General features: G+C 37.7%; 1 protein-coding gene across 5 annotated transcripts in view; it reads right to left on the bottom strand.

The window, feature by feature from the left end:
• Nucleotides 1-24583, bottom strand: part of WDR33 (WD repeat domain 33) — a 104092-nt gene that overhangs the window by 21920 nt on the left and 57589 nt on the right. Inside the window, exon 8 of one of the 5 annotated variants that reach the window (XM_054549133.2) lies at nt 7641-20996. The exons of 3 other annotated variants lie outside the window; for them this stretch is intronic. In XM_054549133.2, the coding sequence (XP_054405108.1) occupies nt 20989-20996 (8 nt within the window). In that variant the 3' untranslated portion in view covers nt 7641-20988. Of the gene's footprint in view, nt 1-7640; nt 20997-22819; nt 23582-24583 lie in introns of those variants that run through there. One more of the 5 variants, XM_054549132.2, reaches the window with a different exon arrangement.

Below are 24583 nucleotides of genomic sequence, written 5' to 3'. Positions count from 1 at the left end.
TGAGGAGTGAGGAAGAACATTCAGAGCTTCCTTCTCTACCCTGGATCAAATCCAGCTTCTGTGAAGTTCTGAGGTGGAAACAAGGAAGGATACAGAAGAATAGAGACAAAGGGAAGTGAAGTGGGAAAGAAGAGACGGGGTAGAGGCATCGAGAGTGATTTGTACCCATTCGTAAGGGGAGACATTTGGGTCTCAAATGGACATAGGTTTATCCCAACACAATACCCCATACTGGCAAGCATGTAGGAAGGTGACAACAATCTGGAACAGTTTGGCTGTATGTATCAAAAGTATGAGAAAGTACATCTCCTACAACCCAATAATCTCATGTCTTAGATTTTATCATTAGGAAATAATGGATGTGCAAAGGGATTTATCTGCAAGGACATTTACTGACACAATTTGTTTTTAATAGAACACAAATATATTACAAAATACATTGCAGTGTGGCATATGTACTTAAAGGAATGTGATGCACCTATTATAAATGACCCTATAGATGATTTAATGGCATGATTAAAATGTTCATAATTTATTTAAAAAAAAATACACCAGTGTATACCATCACTGTAAAAGGCAAACTGTCAATAATAACATGAGTGACTGTGTGAGCTTATCTAAATAAAAGAAAAAAGCCAAGAAGTCTAGACACCGAATTGTTAACAGAAATAATATTAAGCTGGAAGGTGGTATTGATTCTCTCTCCCCATGTTTATTCTATATTTTTATATTTTCTACAATGAACATATTTTGTAACTGGGATCTGAGGGTGGGAAGGGGGAAGAGAGGTTTTGCTGTTGCTTTGTCTTTTAAAAAGAAAAATAACTGAAGATGGAATAACTGAAATATAAATACACTTCAGTCCCCCTTGCCCCTTGTTTGCCTTAAGAAATTTTAATTAACGATTTGCTCCTGAAAAGGTAGGGAATTTTAAAACTCTATGGGCCATTGTCACCTAAAAATAAATATTATGTATAGCTATGTATGCATTAATCAATCAAATTTGGGATTATGAGAAATGCCTGAGAAAGCAGTTTCAAATTACAATGCACTATATGAAAAGTTCATATTCTTAACGGCCGTCTCTATCTACCCTCATCTTCTCTTGGGACACGTTTATTACATAAAGAACATATGTCTGTTTAGTTTTAAGGTATGTTTAAAGAAGCATACGTAAAAACAAAAAAACTATGAACCCAAAAAGGAACCACAAAATAAATTTCAGCTGCTTTAATTTTGTTTTCTAATGTTCTCTAATATTTATTAAAGTAAAATTCAAGCAAGTGAGGAATCTCATGAATTTACCCATATCCATACACATCACAAATATAAATTAAACTGATTGGTCCTGATTCTTGGATATAATTTTATTCATCGCCATTCTTAATAAAATGAATACTAGCAAGCACATATACTTATGTATAGCGTTATTCTAAGCGAAGTATGTGTAGCGACTCATTTTACATCTGAAGACTGTAAAGTACAGACAGATTAAAGAACTTGCTTGGGACCACACTGATGATATGGGGCAGAGCAGAGATCTGGAATGCAGGGAGCTGGCCCCAGGGCCTCTCCTCTTAAGGACTATGTGATACTGCTTTCTTAGATACAAAAAGGTTAGTGTAAGAGTTACAAGAGCAGAAAAAACAAAACTGTGTCACTTCCTATTTGCTTCTCTATACATAAAGACTCAGTGAAGGATGGTACCTAGCAGACAGTGAATTGGAACAGGGAGAGACTATTCTTTTTTTTCTTTTTTTTTTTCTTTGAGATGGAGTCTCTCTCTGTCGCCCAGGCTGGAGTGCAGTGGCGCCATCTCGGCTCACTGCAACCAACCTTTGCCTCCCGGGTTCAAGCGATTCTCCTGCCTCAGCCTCCCAAGTAGCTGGGACTACAGGCACCCGCCACCACGCCCGGCTAATTGTTTGTATTTTTGGTAGAGACAGGGTTTCACCGTGTTAGCCACGATGGTCTCAATCTCCTGGCCTCGTGGTCCACCCACCTCGGCCTTCCGAAGTGTTGGGATTACAGGCGTAAGCCACCGCACCCGGCCGACTATTCATTTTTTAGCCTTTACATCATTTTACTTTTGAACCACATGCATGTAGTATCTAATTTTTCAAAACTAAATACAAATAAATGAAATAAAGTTACTTAAGAAAATACATGAAAAAAGTATGTGTAGCATGCTAACATTTATAACTTAAAAACTGAGGGACACACACCCACACCCCTTTGCTCAAAAATGCATACCATGTGTGTCTGAAAGAATACAAAAGAATCTGGTAACATCAACTGGCTCCAAGAACTAGGTAGCTTGGGACACAAGGGTAAGAAGGAGACTTTTCACGACACATTGCTTTGCAATTTTTCAACTTTGAAACACATTAATGACCTATTGAGAAAATTCAATTTAAAAAAATTTACTAAACTTACTAGATAACAGTGGATTACCTCTGGAAAGTGGGAGGGAAATATTTACAGGCAGCATTTATCATTAAAAGAATGTTTTAATGTAAAAGAGAAAAATAAATAGATTAAGCTGGAATAGAAGAAAATTGATATGCAATTGCTTCCTTCTTCAGGAAGGAATTTTCACTGAAGTGAAAAAAATTTTTCAAATGATAAAATTCTGCCCTCACATGTCAATGTTGATATATTTAGATCCAGAGGAATAAGATCAGAAGAAATTCATCCTAATAATTTAAGTGGATTAAAAAACACCTTTGATATGTAAAAGATGGCACTTGAAGTCTTATTAATAATAGCAAAAAAATGGAAACATTTTAGAAGTGGAATTATTAAACAAACTTTGCCACAGCCAAAAACTATTAAAATGAAGATTTTTGAAACAAAAAAAGCTCATGAAATAATGTGAACCAAAAAGCAAGCAAAACACACATACAAACTATACATATACATACACATTTTTATAATCATCCTAACATATGTGTGTACATTTTGGTATGGTTACCAAAATGCAGATACAGATAGGCAGAAAATGAAAATCACATTGAGAATAATGGAAACAAAGATGAACTTCTATCCGCATTTCCTCTAGTATAATATTGTGGTTTTAAGAATAAACAACATGGATTATATTTTGTGTGCGTGTGAACTCTTGATTTTTTTTTGTTTTTTGTTTGTTTAGGTATGTTTTTAATATGAAGGAAAAAAAAAACACCACTGAATGCAAGTTACTTTGCTAGGTAATATTTTCCCATCAAATTAACAAAAATTGATCAGGCACGGTGGCACCTGCCTGTAATCCCAGCACTTTGGGAGGCCAAGGTGGGTGGATTGCTTGAATCCAGAAGTTTGAGACCAGCCTGGGAAACATAGTGAGATGCCATTTTTACAAAAAATACAAAAATTAGCTGGGCATGGTGATGCATGCCTGTAGTCCCAGTTGCTCAGGAGGCAAAGGTGGAGGATCGCCTGAGCCCAGGGAGGCGGAGGTTGCAGTGAGCCAAGATCACGCCACTGCACTCCAGCCTGGGCAACAGAGCAAGACCCTGCCTCAAAAAAAAAAAAAAAAAAACAGAAAAGCAAAAATTAAATTTGCTGGCACTCAATGTTAACAAGAGAGAGTCATAGGCACTCTCACTTGTAATTGGTTGGGAAGTAAATTAGGACAACTTTTGGGCGAGGCCATATGGCCATTATCTATCACAATCTTTAAGGCATATAACCATTGATTCTATCAATCCTCTACTAGGAATTTACCCTATGACTGCAAAAGCACACCAAGATTTATGTACAAAGATATTTACTGCACCTTGTTTGAATTGCCAAAACTGGAAATAACCTAAACATGAATCAATGAGAGGTTACTTAAGAAAATTAAGGTAAAGACATATAATTGAATACAATCCAGCTCATAAAACTGAGGCACAAATAAGGACCTTTTTCGGGGTTTTGGAAATGTTCTGTATCTAGATTATAATGTATTTATTTGTCAAATTTTATAGGACTGTAGACCTAAAAAGGGTAAATTTAACCTTATTTAAATTATACCGCAGGGCCAGGCACTGTGGCTCACACCTGTAATCCCAGTACTTTGGGAGCCTGAGGCCAAAGAATTCCTTGAGCCCAGGAGGTAGAGACCAGCCTGGGCAACATAATGAGACCCTGTCTCTAGAAGAAAAACTTAAAAATTAGCCAAATATGGTGGTGCACACCCATGCTCCCAGCTTCTCAGGAGGCTGATGTGGGAGGACTGCTTGAGCCTGGGAGGTCAAGGCTGCAGTGAGTTGTGATTTTGCCATTACATTCCAGCCTGGGTGATGGAGAGCTTGTCTCAAAAATAAAACAAAATACATATAAACAACATACAACACACACACACACACACACACACACACACACAGACACCCCAATAAGCCTGCCTTTTTAAAAATGTAAGTAGAAAAGCATCCATTTGTATAAAATAATACTTAAGCTAGTAACCGTTTTTTAGGGAGAAGAAATGGTATGGGAATAAGAGGGGCATTTATCCTTCTATACTCTTGAACTTTTTTTTTTTTTTTTTTTTTTTTTTTTTGAGACAGGGTCGCACTCTATTACCCAGGCTAGAGTGGAGTGGGAAGTTGAGCACAGGAGGCGGAGGCTGCAGTGAACTGATTGCAGCCTCTGTCTCCTGGGCTCAAATAATCCTCCTACCTCAGCCTCCCCAGTAGCTGGGACTACAGGCGTGCACCATCATATCCGGCTAATTTTTTTATTTTTTGTAGAGATGGAGTCTCCCTATGTTGCACAGGCTGGTCAAACACTTCTTAACATGTGCTTTTATTACTTTGTTTAATGGCAACTACTTTTGGTGTCCCTCTATTCAAAACTCAAGTGAATGGCTGATACCAATTAATGCTTTCATTTGCCAATAGAACAAACCAGTGCCTGTGGTCCCAGGAAGATGTGCCTCAGATACTCAGCAGGGATGCAGCTTTTCACTGATAGCTCTCAGACATGGTATGGGTGCATTAAGTTTCAAGATATTGTGGGTTTTGTGAAGAGGCAAACCGTACATAAAAACTTAATCTTATCTAAATTATTATTTCATAGAAAAAAAGATTAAGTACCAAACACATGGTTTATTAATTTCAAACATTAAGCCTAAAGAATACCTCTCTACTAAATTTGATCATTTCATTTCTGAGGTACAGAATTTCATGATACAATCATTCCAGGCTCTTTGTGATTCCCCAAACGTGAAAATTCCAAGAATGTAGTGTTTGTAATACTGAAAGAATTAATACAGACTTAATGGAAAATTCACCCAGGTAACGAGAGTTTTTGTAGCCTGGTGACTAGACGTTATAGTACTAAAAACATCTCCCTAAAGGCTAAAGATTTTAGTACTGAAAATTTCTTCCTGATGAAAGACCAGGCATTTTTTCAAGTAATTAAACTTCTCGGAATCAAGCCCCTGACAACAAAAAAAAGGAAGGTAAAATCCTGAACAGCACCAAATCTGCTCCAGACACTACAAAGTCCACTATAGGCACAAAGTGTGGCCCTGCAGGGGACTGACAGGAGTCTATATGTAGACTGTGGTGGACATGCAGAATCCTCAGTAGGATGGCAGAGCTTAAAGAAGCCAGTGATATGGGCACATGAAAGATTCGGCAGTACGACTTGGACTTGGAGGTACAATTGGAAACTTCTAAAATTAAGACATTCCAGTTGTAGATCACTATATAAAGAAAAAGACCATTATAAATCTGTGTGGAATTCCCTCTGAACACAAATACTTAAGAATTTAACCTGCACTGTCACATATGGCACCTATTAGCCTTACGTGGCTGTTTAAATTTGTTTTAGAGTTAAATTTTAGTTTCTCAGTCATATTAGTGACATTTCAAGTGCTTAATAGTCACATGTGACTAGTGGCTAAGAATATCAGACAGGAGAGATATAGAGTACTTCCGTCATCACAAAAAAATTTTAAAAAAAAAACCCTATTGGACAATAACTGGCCTTAAAGAAAGTGTCCCTTCAAATTTCCACAATCTTATATTTATCTCAGTTGTACAATGAACAGCAACAACAAAAAATTATCTTTCAATGATACCAGAGCTTGAGAAGACCTGCAGAACTATCCAGCCCTCTAACTCTGCAGATGAGAACACAGAAGCCTGAAAGGGTTAGGGCAGTGGTGGGAGGGGGCCTGGATTTTCTTCCTCCTCATCCAATCCTGTCTTCATCTCACTAAATATAACATCCAGATGAAGTGGATAGTCCCTTCTGTTCCAATTACAAATCAACTTTCACTTTCTCGACTGTAACTGAAGAGCTTGTATATGATAACTTCTGTACTCCTTTCCACCTCTCAGAACTATACAAGAAAATAATTTGGGATAAATACATAATTCTTTTGACTATTTAATAAGTAAACATATTGATTCTGAAGACCAGAGTCTTGTTCAGAATGAAGGAATGTGACAACCATAACCTAACTCCACCAAAAGAAATTCCAAATTAATCATACTGAGTTATTTTTAGATATTAAGCATTGAGACCACTGAGTTTGCATCATTCCTTAGCTAGCTATCCAGCTAAACGTTCCTTCAGGATCCTAGCTAAATGACCAGTGACAGAATTAGCATCTCCTGGAGACAGGTGACGCTGCTTTGTAGATTAACCTGTGTCTAATATGCCAGAAATGTTTGACTTACTACTTTGTAATAATTATTTGCAGAAAGCGACCATTAATAGCATTACAATGTACAGCAAACAGGAAGTAAACGATTTCACTTATTCTACTCGTTCTTTCACATATTCATTTATGTACTCTTCCACTTCCACTCTTAATTCAAAATAAATGTGCATGATGCCAACATTTATTGAGCTCCTATTATTGGTGCTCAACCTCTCAAATATGTGGTCACCAAACAAAACAAGGCCTGAATATTGGGGAGTATTTGTAGGGTTACATAGTGCTAGAACAACAGCTTTTTAAGAAAGTTAATACTTAGAATAAAAGTCTTCTGGATCAAGAGTGAAATTAAGCTTTAAAAAAACACAAAGGCACTTTTAAAGACCTTTCTCCACAAAATAAAAACAGAAAACTCTCTCTCCCTTTTAAAATATGCTATGTAACCACGCTTGAAATAGCAAAGTGCAGAATGCAAACAAGATAATTTTCCTAATGAAAAAATGCCTAATATGTTAAAAAGGAGATTCTAGAAATAAAATGCAGGGACTCCTTAATAAACCTTAAAATTCTAAGAATAACATGATAAATGGATTAGGCATTAGATATTTGGTGAATAGACATTCTAGACTTGCTTTGTAGATAGTGAAGACTTCTTCTTCATTATTCCCTGTCCCAGAACCGTAAAGTGTAGTGCAGTGAAGGCTAGAACCAGTAAGGGCAGAAGGTCTGCTTTTTGACTATTCCCTTAAAGGAGGAGGTTCCCTGGCTTCTGTGAAACTGGATGTAAACTCTGTGCCCTGTGCATTTTTCTCAGGCCCTCACCCCTCCTCCACCTGATAACCCCTCCTCCACCTCATCAGATCCTAAGGAACCTGTTACCCCAAGCCCCTAAATAACCTGTCTTGAGACAGTCCATAGGATCCCAAAGCTCGGTGAACAGTCTGAAAACCAATACATAATAAGTTTTATTTGAAGGTCAGAAATGGTGTCCATGTTCCCATTTTATTTTTCCCGGATCAGGCCATTTTATGAACAAATCTTAAGAAAAAATTCTTTTATACAAAACTTATAAAAAGCACCAAGATTTTCTAATACAGGAAGAAAAAAGGCAAACAAAGAATTCAAGTACCATCTTGTACAATATTAACAGAACTGTTACTCAAGAAAATGTGTTAAACATTAACAGCAAACTCAGGCTACTTCTAGCCACAAGAACATAAAATGTAACAGATCAGTTTAAGACAAAGGGTATATGAGTACCCATGGCCCATAGCCAGAGACTCCAGTTGGACAGAGGATTTAAGATTTTAAAAAATTAAGAAGCATAAGTAATCTGTGCTCTGGTCAAGGAATATGCAATTTATTAGCATTTTACCTTCCTTTAATGCAAAATGATTTCACCACAACCCAACAGTCAACATCAACTTGGAGTGATTACTATTAGTCATCTTTGTTGTCCAATCTAGAAAGTCACATCAGTGAAAAACTACAGAATTAAGTGGAAAGTTAATTCTGGAAAGGGGGTATGCCTAGGCAGGGCAGTGTTTTCACAATGTATGTTCCAACAATACAGTGCATAGAATCATGGGTGAAGGGGTTCGGCAGTCAGATAAGTTGAGCAATGCTGAATTTTAAAATGGGTAAGTTTCTTTCCCAGTCTGAGAGCCTTCAGTCCTTTCAATATGTACATTATTACAAATCTGTGGGAGAATTTGGTCACGAGTCTTCTTTTCTCAAGAGTACTTCCAAGTCTGCCAGAAGGCTGATTTTGGAAATGTGAAACACTAGCTTACTACGTTTGTCTGGCAATGATGAACCTGAATTCAGCAGAATGGATACTTCCAGGGTATGAAGAGGAGACTAGGGAAGGGCATGTAAAGGGGCCTTTAACCTTTAATTTGTAATGTGTATTTCTTTACTGAAAATTCAGAAATGAGTGTGGCAAAATGTAAGGATTTGATCAGAACTGAGTGGTAGCACAGAAGTGTTTTTCAAGTTATAAAAAATTTTGAAATGTATAGTGTCAGGAGCAACCAATACACAAACATAAAACAGCAAGCTCAAATGGATAAAAAGGTAGATGCACCATAAATCTGGCAGTCTCTATTTAAGTCACACATTTACTTTGCCTATGTAGGTAAAATGGTTTCTATTGATTTGTACCAACTTGTATTTACATGGAAGACCAACAAAGGCTGACCTAAAAGAAACTGTCAAGTAGGTTAGAAATTGAAATTAGGCATACAACTCATAAGATTAGTGCCGTGTAACTTCTTAAGTACTTCTGGCATCAAAGTGAGCAAATTCTTATGACTATATGGTAAAATATCTAATTTTTGAGTCAAATAAAAACATATACAGGTATAAGTTTTGCTGAAACTTACATATCAGGCTGCTGTTAAACTCTTTTACAATAATGTGGGGAAGGGTATAAACAGGAAAGTGCACAATTTCCATTTGAGTCAAGTTTAAAGGCTGTATTTAGAAAAATCTTGACAATTATGAAATGGAGAAAAACAGTTAATTGATAACAATTTGAAAAGGTACAATATTTTTCCAAAACACTGCCTGAGGGTGTATAAAATGTGTGTCAATCTTCTATATTCTTCAGTTATAATAACCAGAAAGAAGCAATTTTGCAGTGTGTTTTGTGCTAACCAGCAAATTCTCCTCTGTGGACTTTTTTTTTAATTTACATTTTTTTAAAGGCTACTTTGCAGAGTATTCATCAAAGATGCTTAAAGGAATGTAGCAACCAAATATTTTTCAACCTCATTTCTGTTGTATTCGTTCAATTCTTTGATGTTAACACCAATATCATAGAGAACATCAGCCATTTGTCTGAGACGGGAGATACCAGTGTCCCACACATGCAGAAAGCAGCAGCAAAGTCCACTGTAAGAAAGAGTACTCTGGGGTGTGTGTAGTACATATGTGTGTGTGTATGTTCGGGCACATGTTATTCAACAGTCATAGGTTCTCTAGTAAACATTTCTGCAGATATTCATAATTCAGTAACAATATATACAGTCAAGAAAAGCAGCATATAGTCATCACTTGAAAAACTAGAAAAGTGCAAAAAGAAAAAGAAAAGACATTCAAAAGATTGATGGGAGTCTGGCACTAAATACCAAGACTATTAGAAAGGCCAGTACCTATACTACATTAATAATAGATGTGTTAGTGCCAGCAGACAACCCAGGCCAAGAATAAAGAGAAGCCATGACTGAAGCCCCTAGTAAGGAAGAAAACGCAGAACCAAGATGGAAAACAAAGTTGTTTTAAATGATTCTTCTGGAGCACTTCCATAGTAAGCAGTCCTTTTGAAAGCAAGGTAAAGAGGTGAACAAGTTCACTTTCAGTTGGCCAGATTAAGGATACATTTCTTTTTAATTGAGAATTTAGAAACATAAAAGCAACAAATAATCCGTGTCAAAGTAGAAGAGTAGTTAACCCATAGCCATCCACAGCATCAACTGTAATTTGAATCTGTGTTTTGCCAGAATCTTCTTGGGTATATTCACAGAAGTTGGTAAATGTGGCTCCCTAAACTTTGTCCACCTACTGCTATTCACCTCTTGAGAGAAAGGGAAGTAACAACGGCAGTGATGAAAACATATATCTATCAAAACAAGAAGAGTGCATGAACTCTTAAATACTGTGGAGGCAGGTATCTATCACATGAGCCCTGGCAGATTGCATAATTTCCAGATATGACTGAGATTTTTTTCTATTAATGAGTAATCTGAGATAACACATGCTCCAACTGGATCTTAACAAACATCTCCATTTCTGTTTCAAAGAAAAATGTAATCTGAGAAAACTTCAACTGGGAGCTGGTTATATTATTAATTTCCACCATATTAAAAACATATTCCCATAAAATAACCATTTAGTCCATACTGATATAAGCAAATAACTGAATAAATAAGTGGAGAAAAGTAAAGTCTCCCATGCCTAAGAAATCCATATAATTTACACAGTTACTCCACCTGAAAAGAGGTGAGGTGTAATGCTCCACTCCTTAAGTGAGGGCTATATATTAATATTATATGACTTCATTCCAAAGAGTACAGTATGAAAAATGGGAAATAAGAGTAGCTGTTGTTGAAGAAACTTGACAAACTCTACCTCAAGCAGATGATCAAGATCAACATCAAGTCATACTGATAGTATACACCCATGACATGGTATGATGAAAATGGCACTTTACCTGTGTGATCTTCCTCTCAAAAACCGACAATCCCCCGTCTAATCATGAGAGAAATAGTAGATAAATCCCAACTGAGGGACATTCTGCAATATACTATACAACTTCTCGTCAACACACTAGCTGCAAGAAGAGAGTGGGGCTACTCAGGGCACACTGCCTATGGGTTAGTCCTGCTCCGCAAGCAGTCACTCTGTAAATAATTTTCTTGATTAAAATGAAGAGGAGGAGGAGAATGGAACCAAATCTTGAAAGTGCTGAAATAGGGGGAAAAGTTTTGAATCTAGCATTCAATATCCAACCAGTCCCGTTATACATGTAAACATGAAATAAAAGACACACAAGAACCTTAAAAATGTTTGCCCACAGATCTCAGAAAAAAGGTCTTACCATTCCACAGATGTGAAAACCAAGGAACACTTAGTAGGAAAATCCAAACCAGTTCAAATTAAATTTAACATATTATAAACAATACCAGTATCTATTTGTGAAGGTGTTTAAAATCTGCCATGTTCTTTTTCTTTATTGAATGAATGAGGAAATGATGAGAGAGCAAAAAATAGACCTATATACACATTGTTTAACATCCAAAAATAAGTTCTTCAGGAAAATAGATTAAGGGTTTATTCCACTTTCTTCTCTGAGCCAGGACCAAGAGTAAATCATGAAAATTCTCATTTCCACTTATAGTCGACTATGACATCCCCCCCGTAAGAAGAGAATAACCAAGAGATGAAAGCAGCTTTGTCCAATAAAAGCAGAAGTACAGTGTCAAATCAGTTACATTTGGAATCAAGAAAAGGGTATGTTAAATGTAATTCAAATAGGTTCAGTGCTCATATGCTACATAATGGCTAATAGTAAAAAATTTCCAGTAAACTGGATGTGTTTAAATCTCAGATGTCACTTACTAGTTACGTCCTTAAGTAATCTACTTAACCCTTGCCTAGCCTTAATATTTACATGTACAAAATGGAGATTATTACCCAATTATTGGGTTGTTTCAGGAATTAAATACATGAAGCACTTAGCATCATGCCTAGCATATATTTTGAACATTCAATGAATAAAAGCTTTCATTGTGATCCAATCTCCGCCCTGAAAAAGTTCACCATGGGGGCAGCTATTTCCTTATAGACTTAGTTATCCAGCAAGAGCTGTTACTACTATGAACAGAGTATGGGAAAGCAGAAAATGGCTCGATGTGAGAGCGTGTTCCCAAAGTGCAACTTTTGTAAGACTGCTAAATTTCAGTTTTCAAATGACTCCAGAAAAAACAACACTGAATTCTGATTATGAACATTCACCCCAAGTAATGCACTTGATGTAATGCCATTTACCTCGCAGAACTAGAAAACCCAAAATGAGAGACCACCATTACATTCACTATGTTGATTATGTTTTTTTAAGACAGACAGATACTACTAAGAAAAACTTAGCATTTAAGTCCTGAGTACTTAAGGCAATACTTTTAATGTAACTATTGATTCCACTAGACTACAATGCCACCTCCAACACTGAGAAGATGATACCAATCACTTCCTTTTTACTTGTGATGTGAATGTCTGACGGTTCCGTCTACATTTTCTCTACTGTTAAAGAATGTTAACTCATTTCTAGGCGGACAAAAAATCTACAGGAAAAATGCTGGGCCAGCAGCGTTGGCACACGCCTATAATCCCAGCACTTTGGGAGGCATTTGTATTTCTCTACACACACACACACACACACAAATTAGCTGGGTGTCATGGTGCTCAGGGGGACATGGGCAGTGGCTGAGGTGGGCTTGAGCCCGGGAGGTCAAGGCTGCAGTGAGCTGCGATCACACCACCGCACTTCCAGCCTGGGTGAGAGAGTGAGAACCTGTCTCTAAAAAAGAAAAGAGCTGGGTTCAACACAATCTTTCAATTATTTTAATTGATTACTCATCTCTAAATCCCCAAATGCCATAGATTACCTTAAGCTTCAAGTATACAATTAAAATTTAACTATGAAAGACGTCTTAAGAAATGGAAAAATGATCGAAGTTGGGAGAATTTCAGGAAAGAGGTTAAGGAAGATTATTTCAACGCCACTAATGTGAAAAGGGAATTGTGCTTTAGAATAAAATCATGATTTAATACTAAGTAAAATTAAATATGCAAGCCTCTTCCTAAATTACTTTCAAAGGTTTGCAGAGGATGAACTTATTTCCCAAGACTGACATATGTTGGCCACAAATTTTAGGAAATTTTGAAAACACTTCAACCAAAACGTGGCCATTCTCTAAAAACAGATGGGCCCTACCTATGAATAAACCAGAGTAGAGAAAAATGAAACCCAAAATACATAGACTGTAGTTGTCAGTGACAAAGATTGTGGCAAAGGCTCAGTGACAAAGGCTGTGATGAAGTAATGAGGGTAATTACAGGGAGACTTGTCCAGGTTGTCCCTCCTGACTTCCTGTTTCTGTAGAACAGATGCTCTCTGTCAGACAAAGCAAATTATACAAAGCACATTTGTTACACAAAGCACATTTCAGTCTGGGAAGAAACCCTAGAGCAGGATTTGAGGCTGAAGATAAAGCAGCACAAAGTCTGCAGAAATGCCACGGATGACACTGAAAATGGAAAGAAGTGGAGGGCAAAGAGAGAATGGGAGAGGAGGAGAAAAAGAGAAAAGAGAAGGGAGGGAGGAGAGAAAGATGGCAGTTCCACTTAAGAGTGGAACAAACTTAAGCACTCCACCTCAGAGTACAACCCACAACCCACTTACTTGATAAATGTGGCAGTGGCCTGTGCTTCTCCACTCACTTCATTAAACACACACAAACATGAATGTGTGTACACATGTACAAGCACACACACAGACACACGAATCCACAGTGAGATCTTCCATCCCGGAGAGGACCCTTGTAGGTAAGCGAACTTAACCGCAAAAAAATGCAAGATAGCTACTTATACTAACCAATACAAACCACCATTCAAATCTCTGGACAACCAAGGGTCACTGGGTTATTTGAGAAAAAGCAAGTACCAGGAAAGAGAAAAATACAGATTATATGACTTTAGGGAAACAAACAGAAACAACACATCAAACCAGACATCCACACAAACACCCCAATTACTATGTTAAAGGTTTTAAGGGGTATATTCCTTAAAAACAAACCAACTACAAAACAGGCTTCCTTGAAAAATGAAAAGATTAGAGAACCACTAGAAATTCCTGAAAAGTAAACATCCAGTTGATAAAAATAAAATTTTCCGACTGGGCACGGTGGCTCACACCTGTAATCCCAGCACTTTGGGAGGCCGAGGCGGGTGGATCACCTGAAGTCAGGAGTTCAAGATCAGCCTGGCCAACATAATGAAACTCTGTCTCTACTAAAAATACAAAAAAATCAGCCGGGTGTGGTGGTGGGTGTCTGTAATCCCAGCTACTCCAGAGGCTGAGGCAGGAGAAACACTTGAACCCAGGATGAACTCGGGAGGCAGAGGTTGCAGTGAGCTGAGATCGTGCCATTGCACTCCAGCCTGGGCAACAACAGCGAAACTCCATCTCAAAAAATAAAAGTAAATAAAAATAAAAATTTCGACTGGACACAGTGGCTCAAGCCTGTAATTCCAGGACTTTGAAAGGCCAAGATAGGTGGATTGCTTGAGCTCAGGAGTTTGAGAACAGCCTAGGCAACAAAAAATTAAAACTAAATAAAAATAAAAATAAAATTAGCTATGCATGGTGGCTCACACCTGTAGTTCCAGCTACCAAGGAAACTGAGGTGGGAGGATCGCTTCAGCCCAGGAGGTCATGGCTACAGTGAGCCATGACTGCACCGCTGCACTCCAGCCCAGGAGACAGAGACCCTGTCTCAAAAAAAAAAAAGGAAGAAAAATATTACCAGAAGGGCTGAAAACCAGACTGCGCATGATTGAAAAGTAAATTAGTATTCCAGGAGACAAACAGAAATTTCCCAATACTTAGAGAAAGGGCAGGAACACAAAACATGTAAGAAAAAATAATACTAGACAGACAGCTCCAAACAGCCCAACAGTCATCTCCTAAGAATTCCGTACGACAAGCAAAGACGATGGAAACAATCAAAGAAAGAAAAATCCTTTAAATGGAAAAAAGACTGCAGATGACAGTATGCCAAGAAAGATGAGGTTTAAAATATGCATACCTACACTCACAGTTTAAAAAAAAAAAAAAAAAAAACACCCCTCAGAGAAAAGAGATCATTCAGAAAACATTCAGAGAGGAAAGTCAAGATATATATAAAATAATGAGACTCAGGATTATATTTGACTTATCAATAAAACTGATGGAAGATAATGAAGGACGTAAAAATTCAGAGGGCAAAGGATTTCAAACCCCAAACTATGAGTCAAGTATGATGGTAATTAAATACCTTTCCAGACTCAATAATTTTGATTTACCTCCTAAGCGCTATTTCTGAGAAAAATGTTTGAGGATTTTCAACTGAACTGGGAAAAAATTTAAAGAGTGGACTTAATGCCTTCAAAAACAAAACCATTTACTCAAATTGAAAAATTAAAAACCTAAAAATTTGCTTTAGTGACATTAATTTTTAAAAACAGGAAATAAGAAATTGCAAGATAAAAGTGAATTAAACTATGGCATTATTTTCAACAGTTGACAGCATGACAGACTTAATACAAAAGCAGCATACTTGATCTTGACACTGTCCAAGCAGAACAACTTTTCGTTAATTACCACAAGGTTATCACTCTTTCTGCAAGGCCCTATTATACTGCTTGGTTCTGTTATCAATAGTATCATTCATAGCAGAAATGCTATCTTTTTTGTTCTCATTGTTTAGAATTTTAAAATATGAAGAAAACAAAAGTAGCCGTAATTCAAGAACAGAATAAAATTGGCTTAAAATCCTTGACAATTCAGAAGTAAAGGAAGACAAACGGCAGAAGTGGAAACACATTGAGAGGCACAGATTTCCTTTTGTAACCTAGTGGTGAGCCAAGGAATATTGGCTAAAGTTGGTAGTCCCCTTAAAAATAAAGGTTTAAGAACATTTAAAGCTATAAAGGAAACCACTGAAACTATAGTTCATTATGACAAAAACGAGGAGGTAGGAGGCATGGTTGGTGGTGTGAATAACACTCAATTCCTCACCTTTGATGACAGAAAGAGACACTACGTCAGACAGATATACCAAAATACATATTATGTGAAATTCTGATGACCGCAATAGAAACAATTAGTTTTAAGAAACTACCTCTGGGGAGAGGTAAAGGATTAGCAGATTTTTAAATTTCATATTCCATCCCTCTATGGGGCTGGAGGAAAGACTTTTTACCATGTGTGCTTATTATTAGTAATGTTTAAAAATAAGGTTAAATATTTAGGTGGTGACAATTTCCTAAAATGTTAATCCCGTGTTATTTTCAGTTTGGCTAGATGACAAGAACTTTCTTAAACTTCATCGTTAGTGACTTCCTGGACAGTGAAGACAACTCATCTTCCAAAAGTTTAAATGTTCATACCCTTTGCTCCATTGAGTTTATTCTTAGGAGTCTACTCTAATGGAAAATTTACATAAGTGACACAAATATAAAGGTATTAGGAAGCTTAGTGCACAACTGTGTCTTGGCAAAAACTTCTTGCAAATCCCAAAGGCCTATCAGTGAGGAATAGTTAAATAAATTACAGTAGATACATGCAGTCAAAAAGACTGGGGTAGTAATGATACAGAAAAATGACCTTAATATACAGTGTAGTGAGAAAAGCAAATAGCAAAAGAATATATGTAGTATAATCTCCTTTCATGTAGTGATTTTTAAAAGTATCTTTTTGTATATGTATAGGAGTTCTAAAAAGATATACACCAAACTTTAACAGAACAGTGCTTACCTCTGGATGTGAAATTGGGAAATAAGAGGGGAAAGACATTGACTTTTTACTTCTAATTGAACCTTTTATGAATGTTTATTACCTTTGTAAAAGGCCGAAGTTCTCAAGAAAAACAACTCTTAATCCCACCCAATTCTTTTCTTACCTTTCCACCCTTCCATTCCCCCAGTACTCTTCCACCACAGATCTCAGCCTTCCATATGGCATATTGTGTAGGTGTGAATCCACCTTAAAACTGTCTCCAATTCTTACTTCCATGCAATTCATAGAATATACCTTTCATCATGCATGACTGATGAAAAAAATGCATCTCAGTGTTGCATTTGGTCTTCGGCTTGATTGGTTAGAGAATGGTACTGCTAACGAAGCCAGGTTGCGAGATCCCCATATACATCAGTTATTGTTATGCAGTCAGCTTGCCTTTGTACTTATCATCTTCCTGATCACAGGAGCAGATATAGAAGGATCAAAGTAAATCCGTTTTAACTAGTAGAAATACTTCTTTAAAATGCATACTGAGAGTGGGCTTCAGTGGCATAGTTGTTGTATTCTGAAGAACACATTTGTGTAAATGTACGACCCAGAGTTTATTGGTTCAACCCAGTCAAGCATACAAAAATCACATAACTGTGCTCTCGATCCTTCCCAGAGAGAATTCTGGTTAATCAGATATCTGCAGCAGCATTGCTGCCTCTGTGCTCTTTGGGACCAGTGTGATGTTGGAATACATGGGACCACGAAGTTCCCAGTGTCTGATCCGTACTTCTCATCTTCAACCAACATACTGAACACAAAATCAAAGAAATATGGCGGAGTGAAGGTTTCTCACCCTTAACTGTACTTAAAGAATGGTTTTTCTTTCATGATTCCTTTACAGAAACAGCAACAAAGAAAATCAAAGACTGAAGAAAAACAGATTAAATGAGGACTTGTGAAGCAACCAAAGTGCAGATTATATAAATATTTCTAATAATGAAGTATTTGATTTTGATCCAACTTAAAATGACTATTAAAAATGTCCAAATAAACAGCTCATACCACAGACATACCACTTTATGGGCTTCACATTTTTTTCAAGATATTGTAAACCTACCAAAAGTACAAGTGGAAAGAATGCTCCAAATCTGTAGAGTAACTCGATATGTCTTACACTCATCCAACATGAATTTACCTAACTAGAACTCAAAAAACAGCATGTCGTTCTCCAGAAAGATTCAAATATATTATCTATTCAAAAAACAATCTGCGGCTTGGCACGGTGGCAAGCTCCTGTAGTCCCAGCTACTCAGGAGGCTGAGGCAGGAGAATTACTTGAGCCCTGGAGTTCAAGGTTGCAGTGAACTATGATCATACCATTGCATGCCAGCCTGGGAGACAGAGCGAGACCCTGTCTCTGAAACATAAAATAATTAAAAAAAAAAAAAAAAAAAAAAAAAAAAGGTAAGCAAGCAAAGGCAATGAAGAGAACAACTTCGGGGCCAGTGCAAGGGGAATGCAGGGTGTGAAGGATTGCCTTCTGGCACTCCTGTGGTTCTGAGATGATAGTGGAAATAAAATATGAGGACTTACATAAAGCTTTAAAAAGAAGTCATAGTTCTATTTCAAGATAATGTTATCTATTTAAATGTGGCTTACAATTTTATCAATGATACTTCTAAACCTAAAAATCACTACTGAAAATAAGATAATCATATTCCAATACTAATTTTTGATCCAATAATCTCCTCCCATAAATACCTTTCCTTAATACATTTAACACCTCTCTTTTAATACCTTTCCTAATCAATTCCAATCTCCTCTTAAATCAAATTAAGTAAAATATGTTATTTTCTTTACTCCTATCTTGTCTTTTAGCATCTTTCCTTGACATTTATGACTTTAGCAACAAACATTTGCTTCATCCTGCACTGTGTAGAGTATGTCTGTGGTCCTCACAACAGCCCTGTGAGGTAGGTATCATTAGCTCTCCTTTACAGTCGAGGAAAGGCAAGCTGAGAAAGACTTGACTTGCCCAGTGGCAAAGCGGGGATTCAAAGCCAAACTTGCTGACTCTCAGCTGAGTGATGTTTAAAGTTCCCCAGAGGAAATACAGAGATTGTGCCAAGTAGAAACTACCACTGTACCTAGAATTTTGGAGCAGCTAAAGAGGAGGTTTAACATTAATAATTTCTTCTTTGTCACTTAACCACTGTAAACGGTAATTACACTATATTCTTCTATCATTACATTTTAAAGTTAACAATACACAAAAGTTACCCTTCTCTTTTTATAGAAAAAGTACTTATTACAAATAGACTTGCACTCATCACTGCCTATGAAAAGACACAGTAAACTGGTACTATTCAGCATCAATCCTGGTAAACGGATGTTATAAAAAAATGCAAATATATGATTATAGAAGATGATTAAAACGAGTGAATTTTGTGGAGATCACCAAAGTGAGTTTCTGCCCAAACAGATTTAGTTTCAAAATACAAAGGCTTATTATCAAGGCACTTTAACCAAGAGAATACACCACAAATCTATGTCTAAATTATATGAACATTAATTCTGGCATCTACACAATTTAGACACAGGCACAAATGGTATTTATCTACCAATCCTGAAATCTGTGTTAACTCTGGAATATGCTGTTTTTTCCATATGAAATTATGTACTGTATCTAATAAATAAAATATAAACAATAGTTTAACATACAGTGTTTAAAACCTAAAATGAACAAATATTTCTGTGTGAAATAGTCTTTAGGAGAAAAATCTTATTCTGAAAACATTTTATCCTCAGTCTGGTCCAAATCAACAATATTTTAGGGCTACTGCTGCTCTACTGAAAAAAAAAAAAACAAGTAAAAGCTTTTACAATCTAAAACCTTTATTTAAAGATTTTGAGGTTCCCATGAGCACTCGATATTAGCATAAAAGCAGCTATGAAGATTTCAATGATGATACATGATGACATTCTTTATTTCTATGGGAAAATTCTATACGCCAGTGGCAAAACTAGTGGTACTATCTGAAGAGGCTGCTTTTGCCTATAATGTAGCCTGCTTGTCTAATGCTGGTTAACATGCCACCAAATTCTCCCCAATTGCTCCGTTTTGTAAAAACGTACTGCTGGCATCATTTCAGCTTGTTCCAACCTGTGCGTGCCGAGCATGTCACTGCTACTAAATCCTGACCTCAAGTCTGTCTGGATTTTTGTATTTTTGAGAAAGTAAAAAGCAGCAGCCCCTGACCTCTGAGAACTAATCTGATGCTCAAGCTAAGCCTTGGTGTTACTACAAACTGTTCTGACATTTACAGCTTAAACATTCCATGCTCCTGTTGGACTATCTCACTGAACATCAATATCAAAAGTAGTCACTCCAAGACCATGCCAAAGTGAGAAAAAACTAGGTCACTGTACAACCCACAAAATACAAAATTCTCTTTCTTGCCGAATGAGTGACAGCTATTTCACCAATTACAGCTTTATCCTCAATCTGCTTGACCCCCTCTATAAGATCTGTTGATACCCAATCACAGAATTGCCTGTTTTCCCACAGCACCCTATCTAGAGCAAGCCCTCACGTCCTTAGACCTTCCCCCCAAAATTATCCAAAGCCCAAATCCTATAATACATTATAACACCCTATTACTAGGACACCCCATGGTTCCCTGTGGTCTGTGTTCTTGGCTGCAATGAGCAATATATCCAACTTGCTCTATGACAGGTGTACTCCTAGTGGTCTTTAGCTGAAGGGTATTCACACTTGTAAATACTAACAGTGAAATGAAAATAGATTAAATGTTCTAGGCTTAGAAAATGACTCTAAAACTATAATTCACAGGGAGGGCAGCTTTGGATGATGCTGGTATAAGATTTCTTCAGTTTTGCTTTTAATGTCAAGACCATGGTAAAATGTTTTAAATGGCTCAGGTAAAGTAAAAAGCATTAAAAACTGTTAAAGCAGAGGAGAAGCTTTTACAGCCAAATTGATCACGAGAATAAGAAGGAGTTAATCAAGGATCATTTCAATTGGCGGCAGCACGTCCAAGTATCTGGGTTATGTCTAGGTTTAGAGGTACTTTAAAACAAGGGATGCAGGAAAGTGCTCATCAATAATAAAGCTGAAGCTATAAGGAAAACATGAAAGTGAGTAATATCTTTTTTTCCTGAGACAGGGACTCATTGTGTCACCCAGGCCTGGGTGCAGTGGTGCATGGTTCATTACTCTCAATCTCCTGGGCTCAGGTGATCCTCCTAACAGGGCCTCCTAGGTAGCTGAAATTTAAAAAAAAAAAAAGTGCTCACCTTAACTACTGGAATTATCTGGATAGTATGTTAGCTGTGAGAAGAAAATAAAGCAAGATTTTCATATGCACTCTTTTGATGAAAGATTTTTAAAATTTCTTAAGTATTAATCATATCTACAAGTACAAAACCAAAAATGCAGCCGGGCTTGGTGGCTCATGCCTGTAATCCCAGTACTTTGGGAGGCCAAGATGGGAAAATCTCTTAGCCCAGGAGTTTGAGACCAGCTTAAGCAACATAGTGACATCTTGTATCTATTAAAAATAAAATAAAGTTAGACAGGCAAAGTGGCATGCACCTGCAGTCCCAGCTACTCAGAAAGCTCAGGTGGATCGCATAAGCCCAGGCAGTTGAGGCTCCAGTGAGTTGTGATCGTGCCACTGCACTCCAACCTGGGTGACCGAGTGAAACGGTCTCAATAAAACAAAACAAAATAAATAAAATGATGATGAAGAAACACCATAAGAGCAGGCGTGGTGGCTCATGCCTGTAATCCCAGCATTTTGGGAGGCCGAGGCAGGTGGATCACCCGAGGTCAGGGGTTTGAGATCAGCCTGGCCAACATGGTGAAACCCCATCTCTACTAAAAATACAAAAAATTAGCTGGGCATGGTGGCAGACGCCTGTATTCCCAGCTATTCGGGAGGCTGAGGCAGCAGAATCACTTGAGCCAGGGAGGCGGAGATTGCAGTGAGCTGAGATTGTGCCACTGCACTCCAGCCTGGGCAACAGAGCAGGACTCCACCTCAAAAAAAAAAAAAAAAAAAGAAACGCCATAGTGTTGACTACTTTCTCTTTCAAGACAAGCCCTCAGCAACTGTGCCAAACCTTAACCTTTACAATTATCACAGTCCTCAGTGTTTCTCATCACCAAGAACTGAAACTCTCCATCATACTGAGTCTTTCAAATACCTTTCATTTCACAGGTTTTTTGTTTTGTTTTGTTTTTTGAGACGGAGTCTCACTCTGCCACCCAGGCTGGAGTACAGTGGCCCAATCTCAGCTCACTGCAAGCTCTGCCTCTCGGGTTCACACCATTCTCTCACAGGCTGTAATTTCTAATACTCGCTGCTTAAGTCAAAAATGTATCAGCTTATTTCTCATTGTAGGATAACAGGCGTTTGTGGGGAGGGAGGGACAGGGTCTCATTCTATCACCCAGGCTTGAGTGCAGTGGCGAAATCTCGGCTCACTGCAGCCTCGGATTTCCCAGGTTCAAGAGATCCTCCTACCTCAGCCTCCCTGGTAGCAGGGACCGCAGGCACACACCACCACACCCAGTTAACTTTTTGTATTTGTTTTGCACAAATGGGGTTTTGCCATGTTGCCAAGGTTGGTCTCAAACTCCTGGGCTCAAGTGATCTGCCTGCCTTGGCCTCCCAAAGTGCTGGGATTACTGGCATGAGCCACCGCACCCAGCTGAGAACAGACTTTTTTTGAGTCAAAAATATAAGGGAAGGCCGGGCGCAGTAGCTCACGCCTGTAATCCCAGCACTTTGGGAGACTGAGGCAGATGAATCACTTGAGGTTAGGAGTTCGAGACCAGCCTGGGCAACATGGTGAAACCCCATCTCTACTTAAAATACAAAAATTAGCCAGGCGTGGTGGTATGTGCCTATAATCCCAGCTACCCAAGAGGCTGAGGCACGAGAAATGTTTGAACCCAAGAGGCGGAAGTTGCAGTGAGTCAAGATTGTATCATTGCAGTCCAGCCTGGGCAACAAGAGTGAAACGCTATCTTAAAAAAAAAAAAAAAAAAATTGTGTATATATATATACACACACACACATACACACACACACACACACGGAAAAAACTATCTTTAAAACAGCTAATTTTATTTCTTTCAGAGGTTAAAATGTAAAAGTAAGTAAAACAGCTAATTCAAAAACTGAAGGTATTTTACAGTAATTGATTTAATGATTCACCTGCTAGAATTTAAAAAACTAAACAAAATGTCTAGTGAATACTCTTGACAAATTTTTGTTTTAATAAACATTTCCACCCAGAAGACCCTTGGGAACTTACATTTGCATGGCACATTAAAACCTAAAAACTGTAAAACTAAAAATGTTCTAAAAAATCAGATTGATGGCAAGGCACAGTGGCTCATGCCTATAATCTCAGTACTTTGGAAGGCAGAGGCGGGCGGATTACTTGAGCCCAGGAGTTCAAGACCAGCCTAGGCAACATGGTGAAACCCTGTCTCTACTAAAAATACAAAAGTTAGCCACACATGGTGGCATGCACCTGTAGCCCCAGCTTCTCAGGAGGCTGAGGTGGGAGGATCACTTGAGCCTGGCAGGTGGAGGCTGCGGTAAGCCAAGATCATGCCACTGCACTCCAGCCTGAGTGACAGAGCAAGGCCTTATCTCAAAATAATAATAATAATAATAATAATATTGATATTTAGAGTGAAGACGCTCTATATAAAACAACAACAACAACAACAACAGGTTGGACAGGAGGATGGCTTAAGACCAGGAGTTTGATGTTATGGTGAGCTATGATCATGCCAGTGTACTCCAACCTGGGCAACAGAGTGAAATCCTGTCTCTGAAAAATAATAATAAATTTTAAAATCAGAATACACTTAAAAAAGATACAAATGGAATAATTTGCATAGATTTCAGGAAACGAAATGATCTGATCTAACTATTGCAAAAAAATTTTTTTAATATTACCACCACCAAATTTTTGAGGTATTTAACATTCAGGTTCTACAGAAAGAACATTAAAACTGAGTGCTGTACTATATGACCTCAAGAAAGGAGCAGGATTTTAGTTCAGAAATCACTAAAACTTAAAATGCTCTTTTTATTCCAGATGTCACCTCTCTGATCTTACAGTCACTGAATCAGACCCACATCTGCTATGTCACAGGTAAGGTTTCGGCTCCTACCCTTCAACAAACTACACTGAAGACTCTGAGGACACAGTAAGTCCCCAAAGTCAAGTCCCCAAAGTCAGCTAGTCCGTTTGGTCAAACTGACAAGTTTCATGGGGTGGACGCAGAGGGTAACAAGGAGAGTACAAACAAGACATTAGATTTCTATATCTGAATCTTGTCTACTCCAACAAAAATATATGTATAGTACATTTTCCCCAAGACTCCTACCTTACTGCTGACACATTACTCAACCAAGATGGCAAAAAGAAATAACATTTTACCAGAGCTATCACTTGCTCATCCAACTTCCTTATCACTAAATGGAGTTAGGGATTAATTCTTGTGCTTAAGGTTGGTCAAGCATGAAAAAACTTTTTCTTACCCCCCAAAAAACTAAATGCTGTCCTGATGAAACAGTCTGGGCACCAATGACAGCAACCTGCTGCTATGAGCTGTGAAGACTACTCACTGTCAATGTAAAACAGCACTCCTGCTTGATAAGGTACTTCATCAAGCCACAAAACATTTCTGAAGAAATAAGATAACTAGGAAAATGCTGGACATGGTGCTAAAGGGAAGAGGCCATGTCTTCTAAATTTTTATCAGCAAAAGAACCAATGATAGCACATTGGCCACAGCGTGTCATCATTAATTATCTGATGCATCTA

This window comes from Pongo abelii, chromosome 11 (assembly GCF_028885655.2).
Source record: "Pongo abelii isolate AG06213 chromosome 11, NHGRI_mPonAbe1-v2.0_pri, whole genome shotgun sequence".
NCBI lineage: Eukaryota > Metazoa > Chordata > Mammalia > Primates > Hominidae > Pongo > Pongo abelii.
The sequence above is the reverse complement of the archived record's forward strand: the minus strand, read 5'-3'. Positions and strand labels throughout refer to the sequence as shown.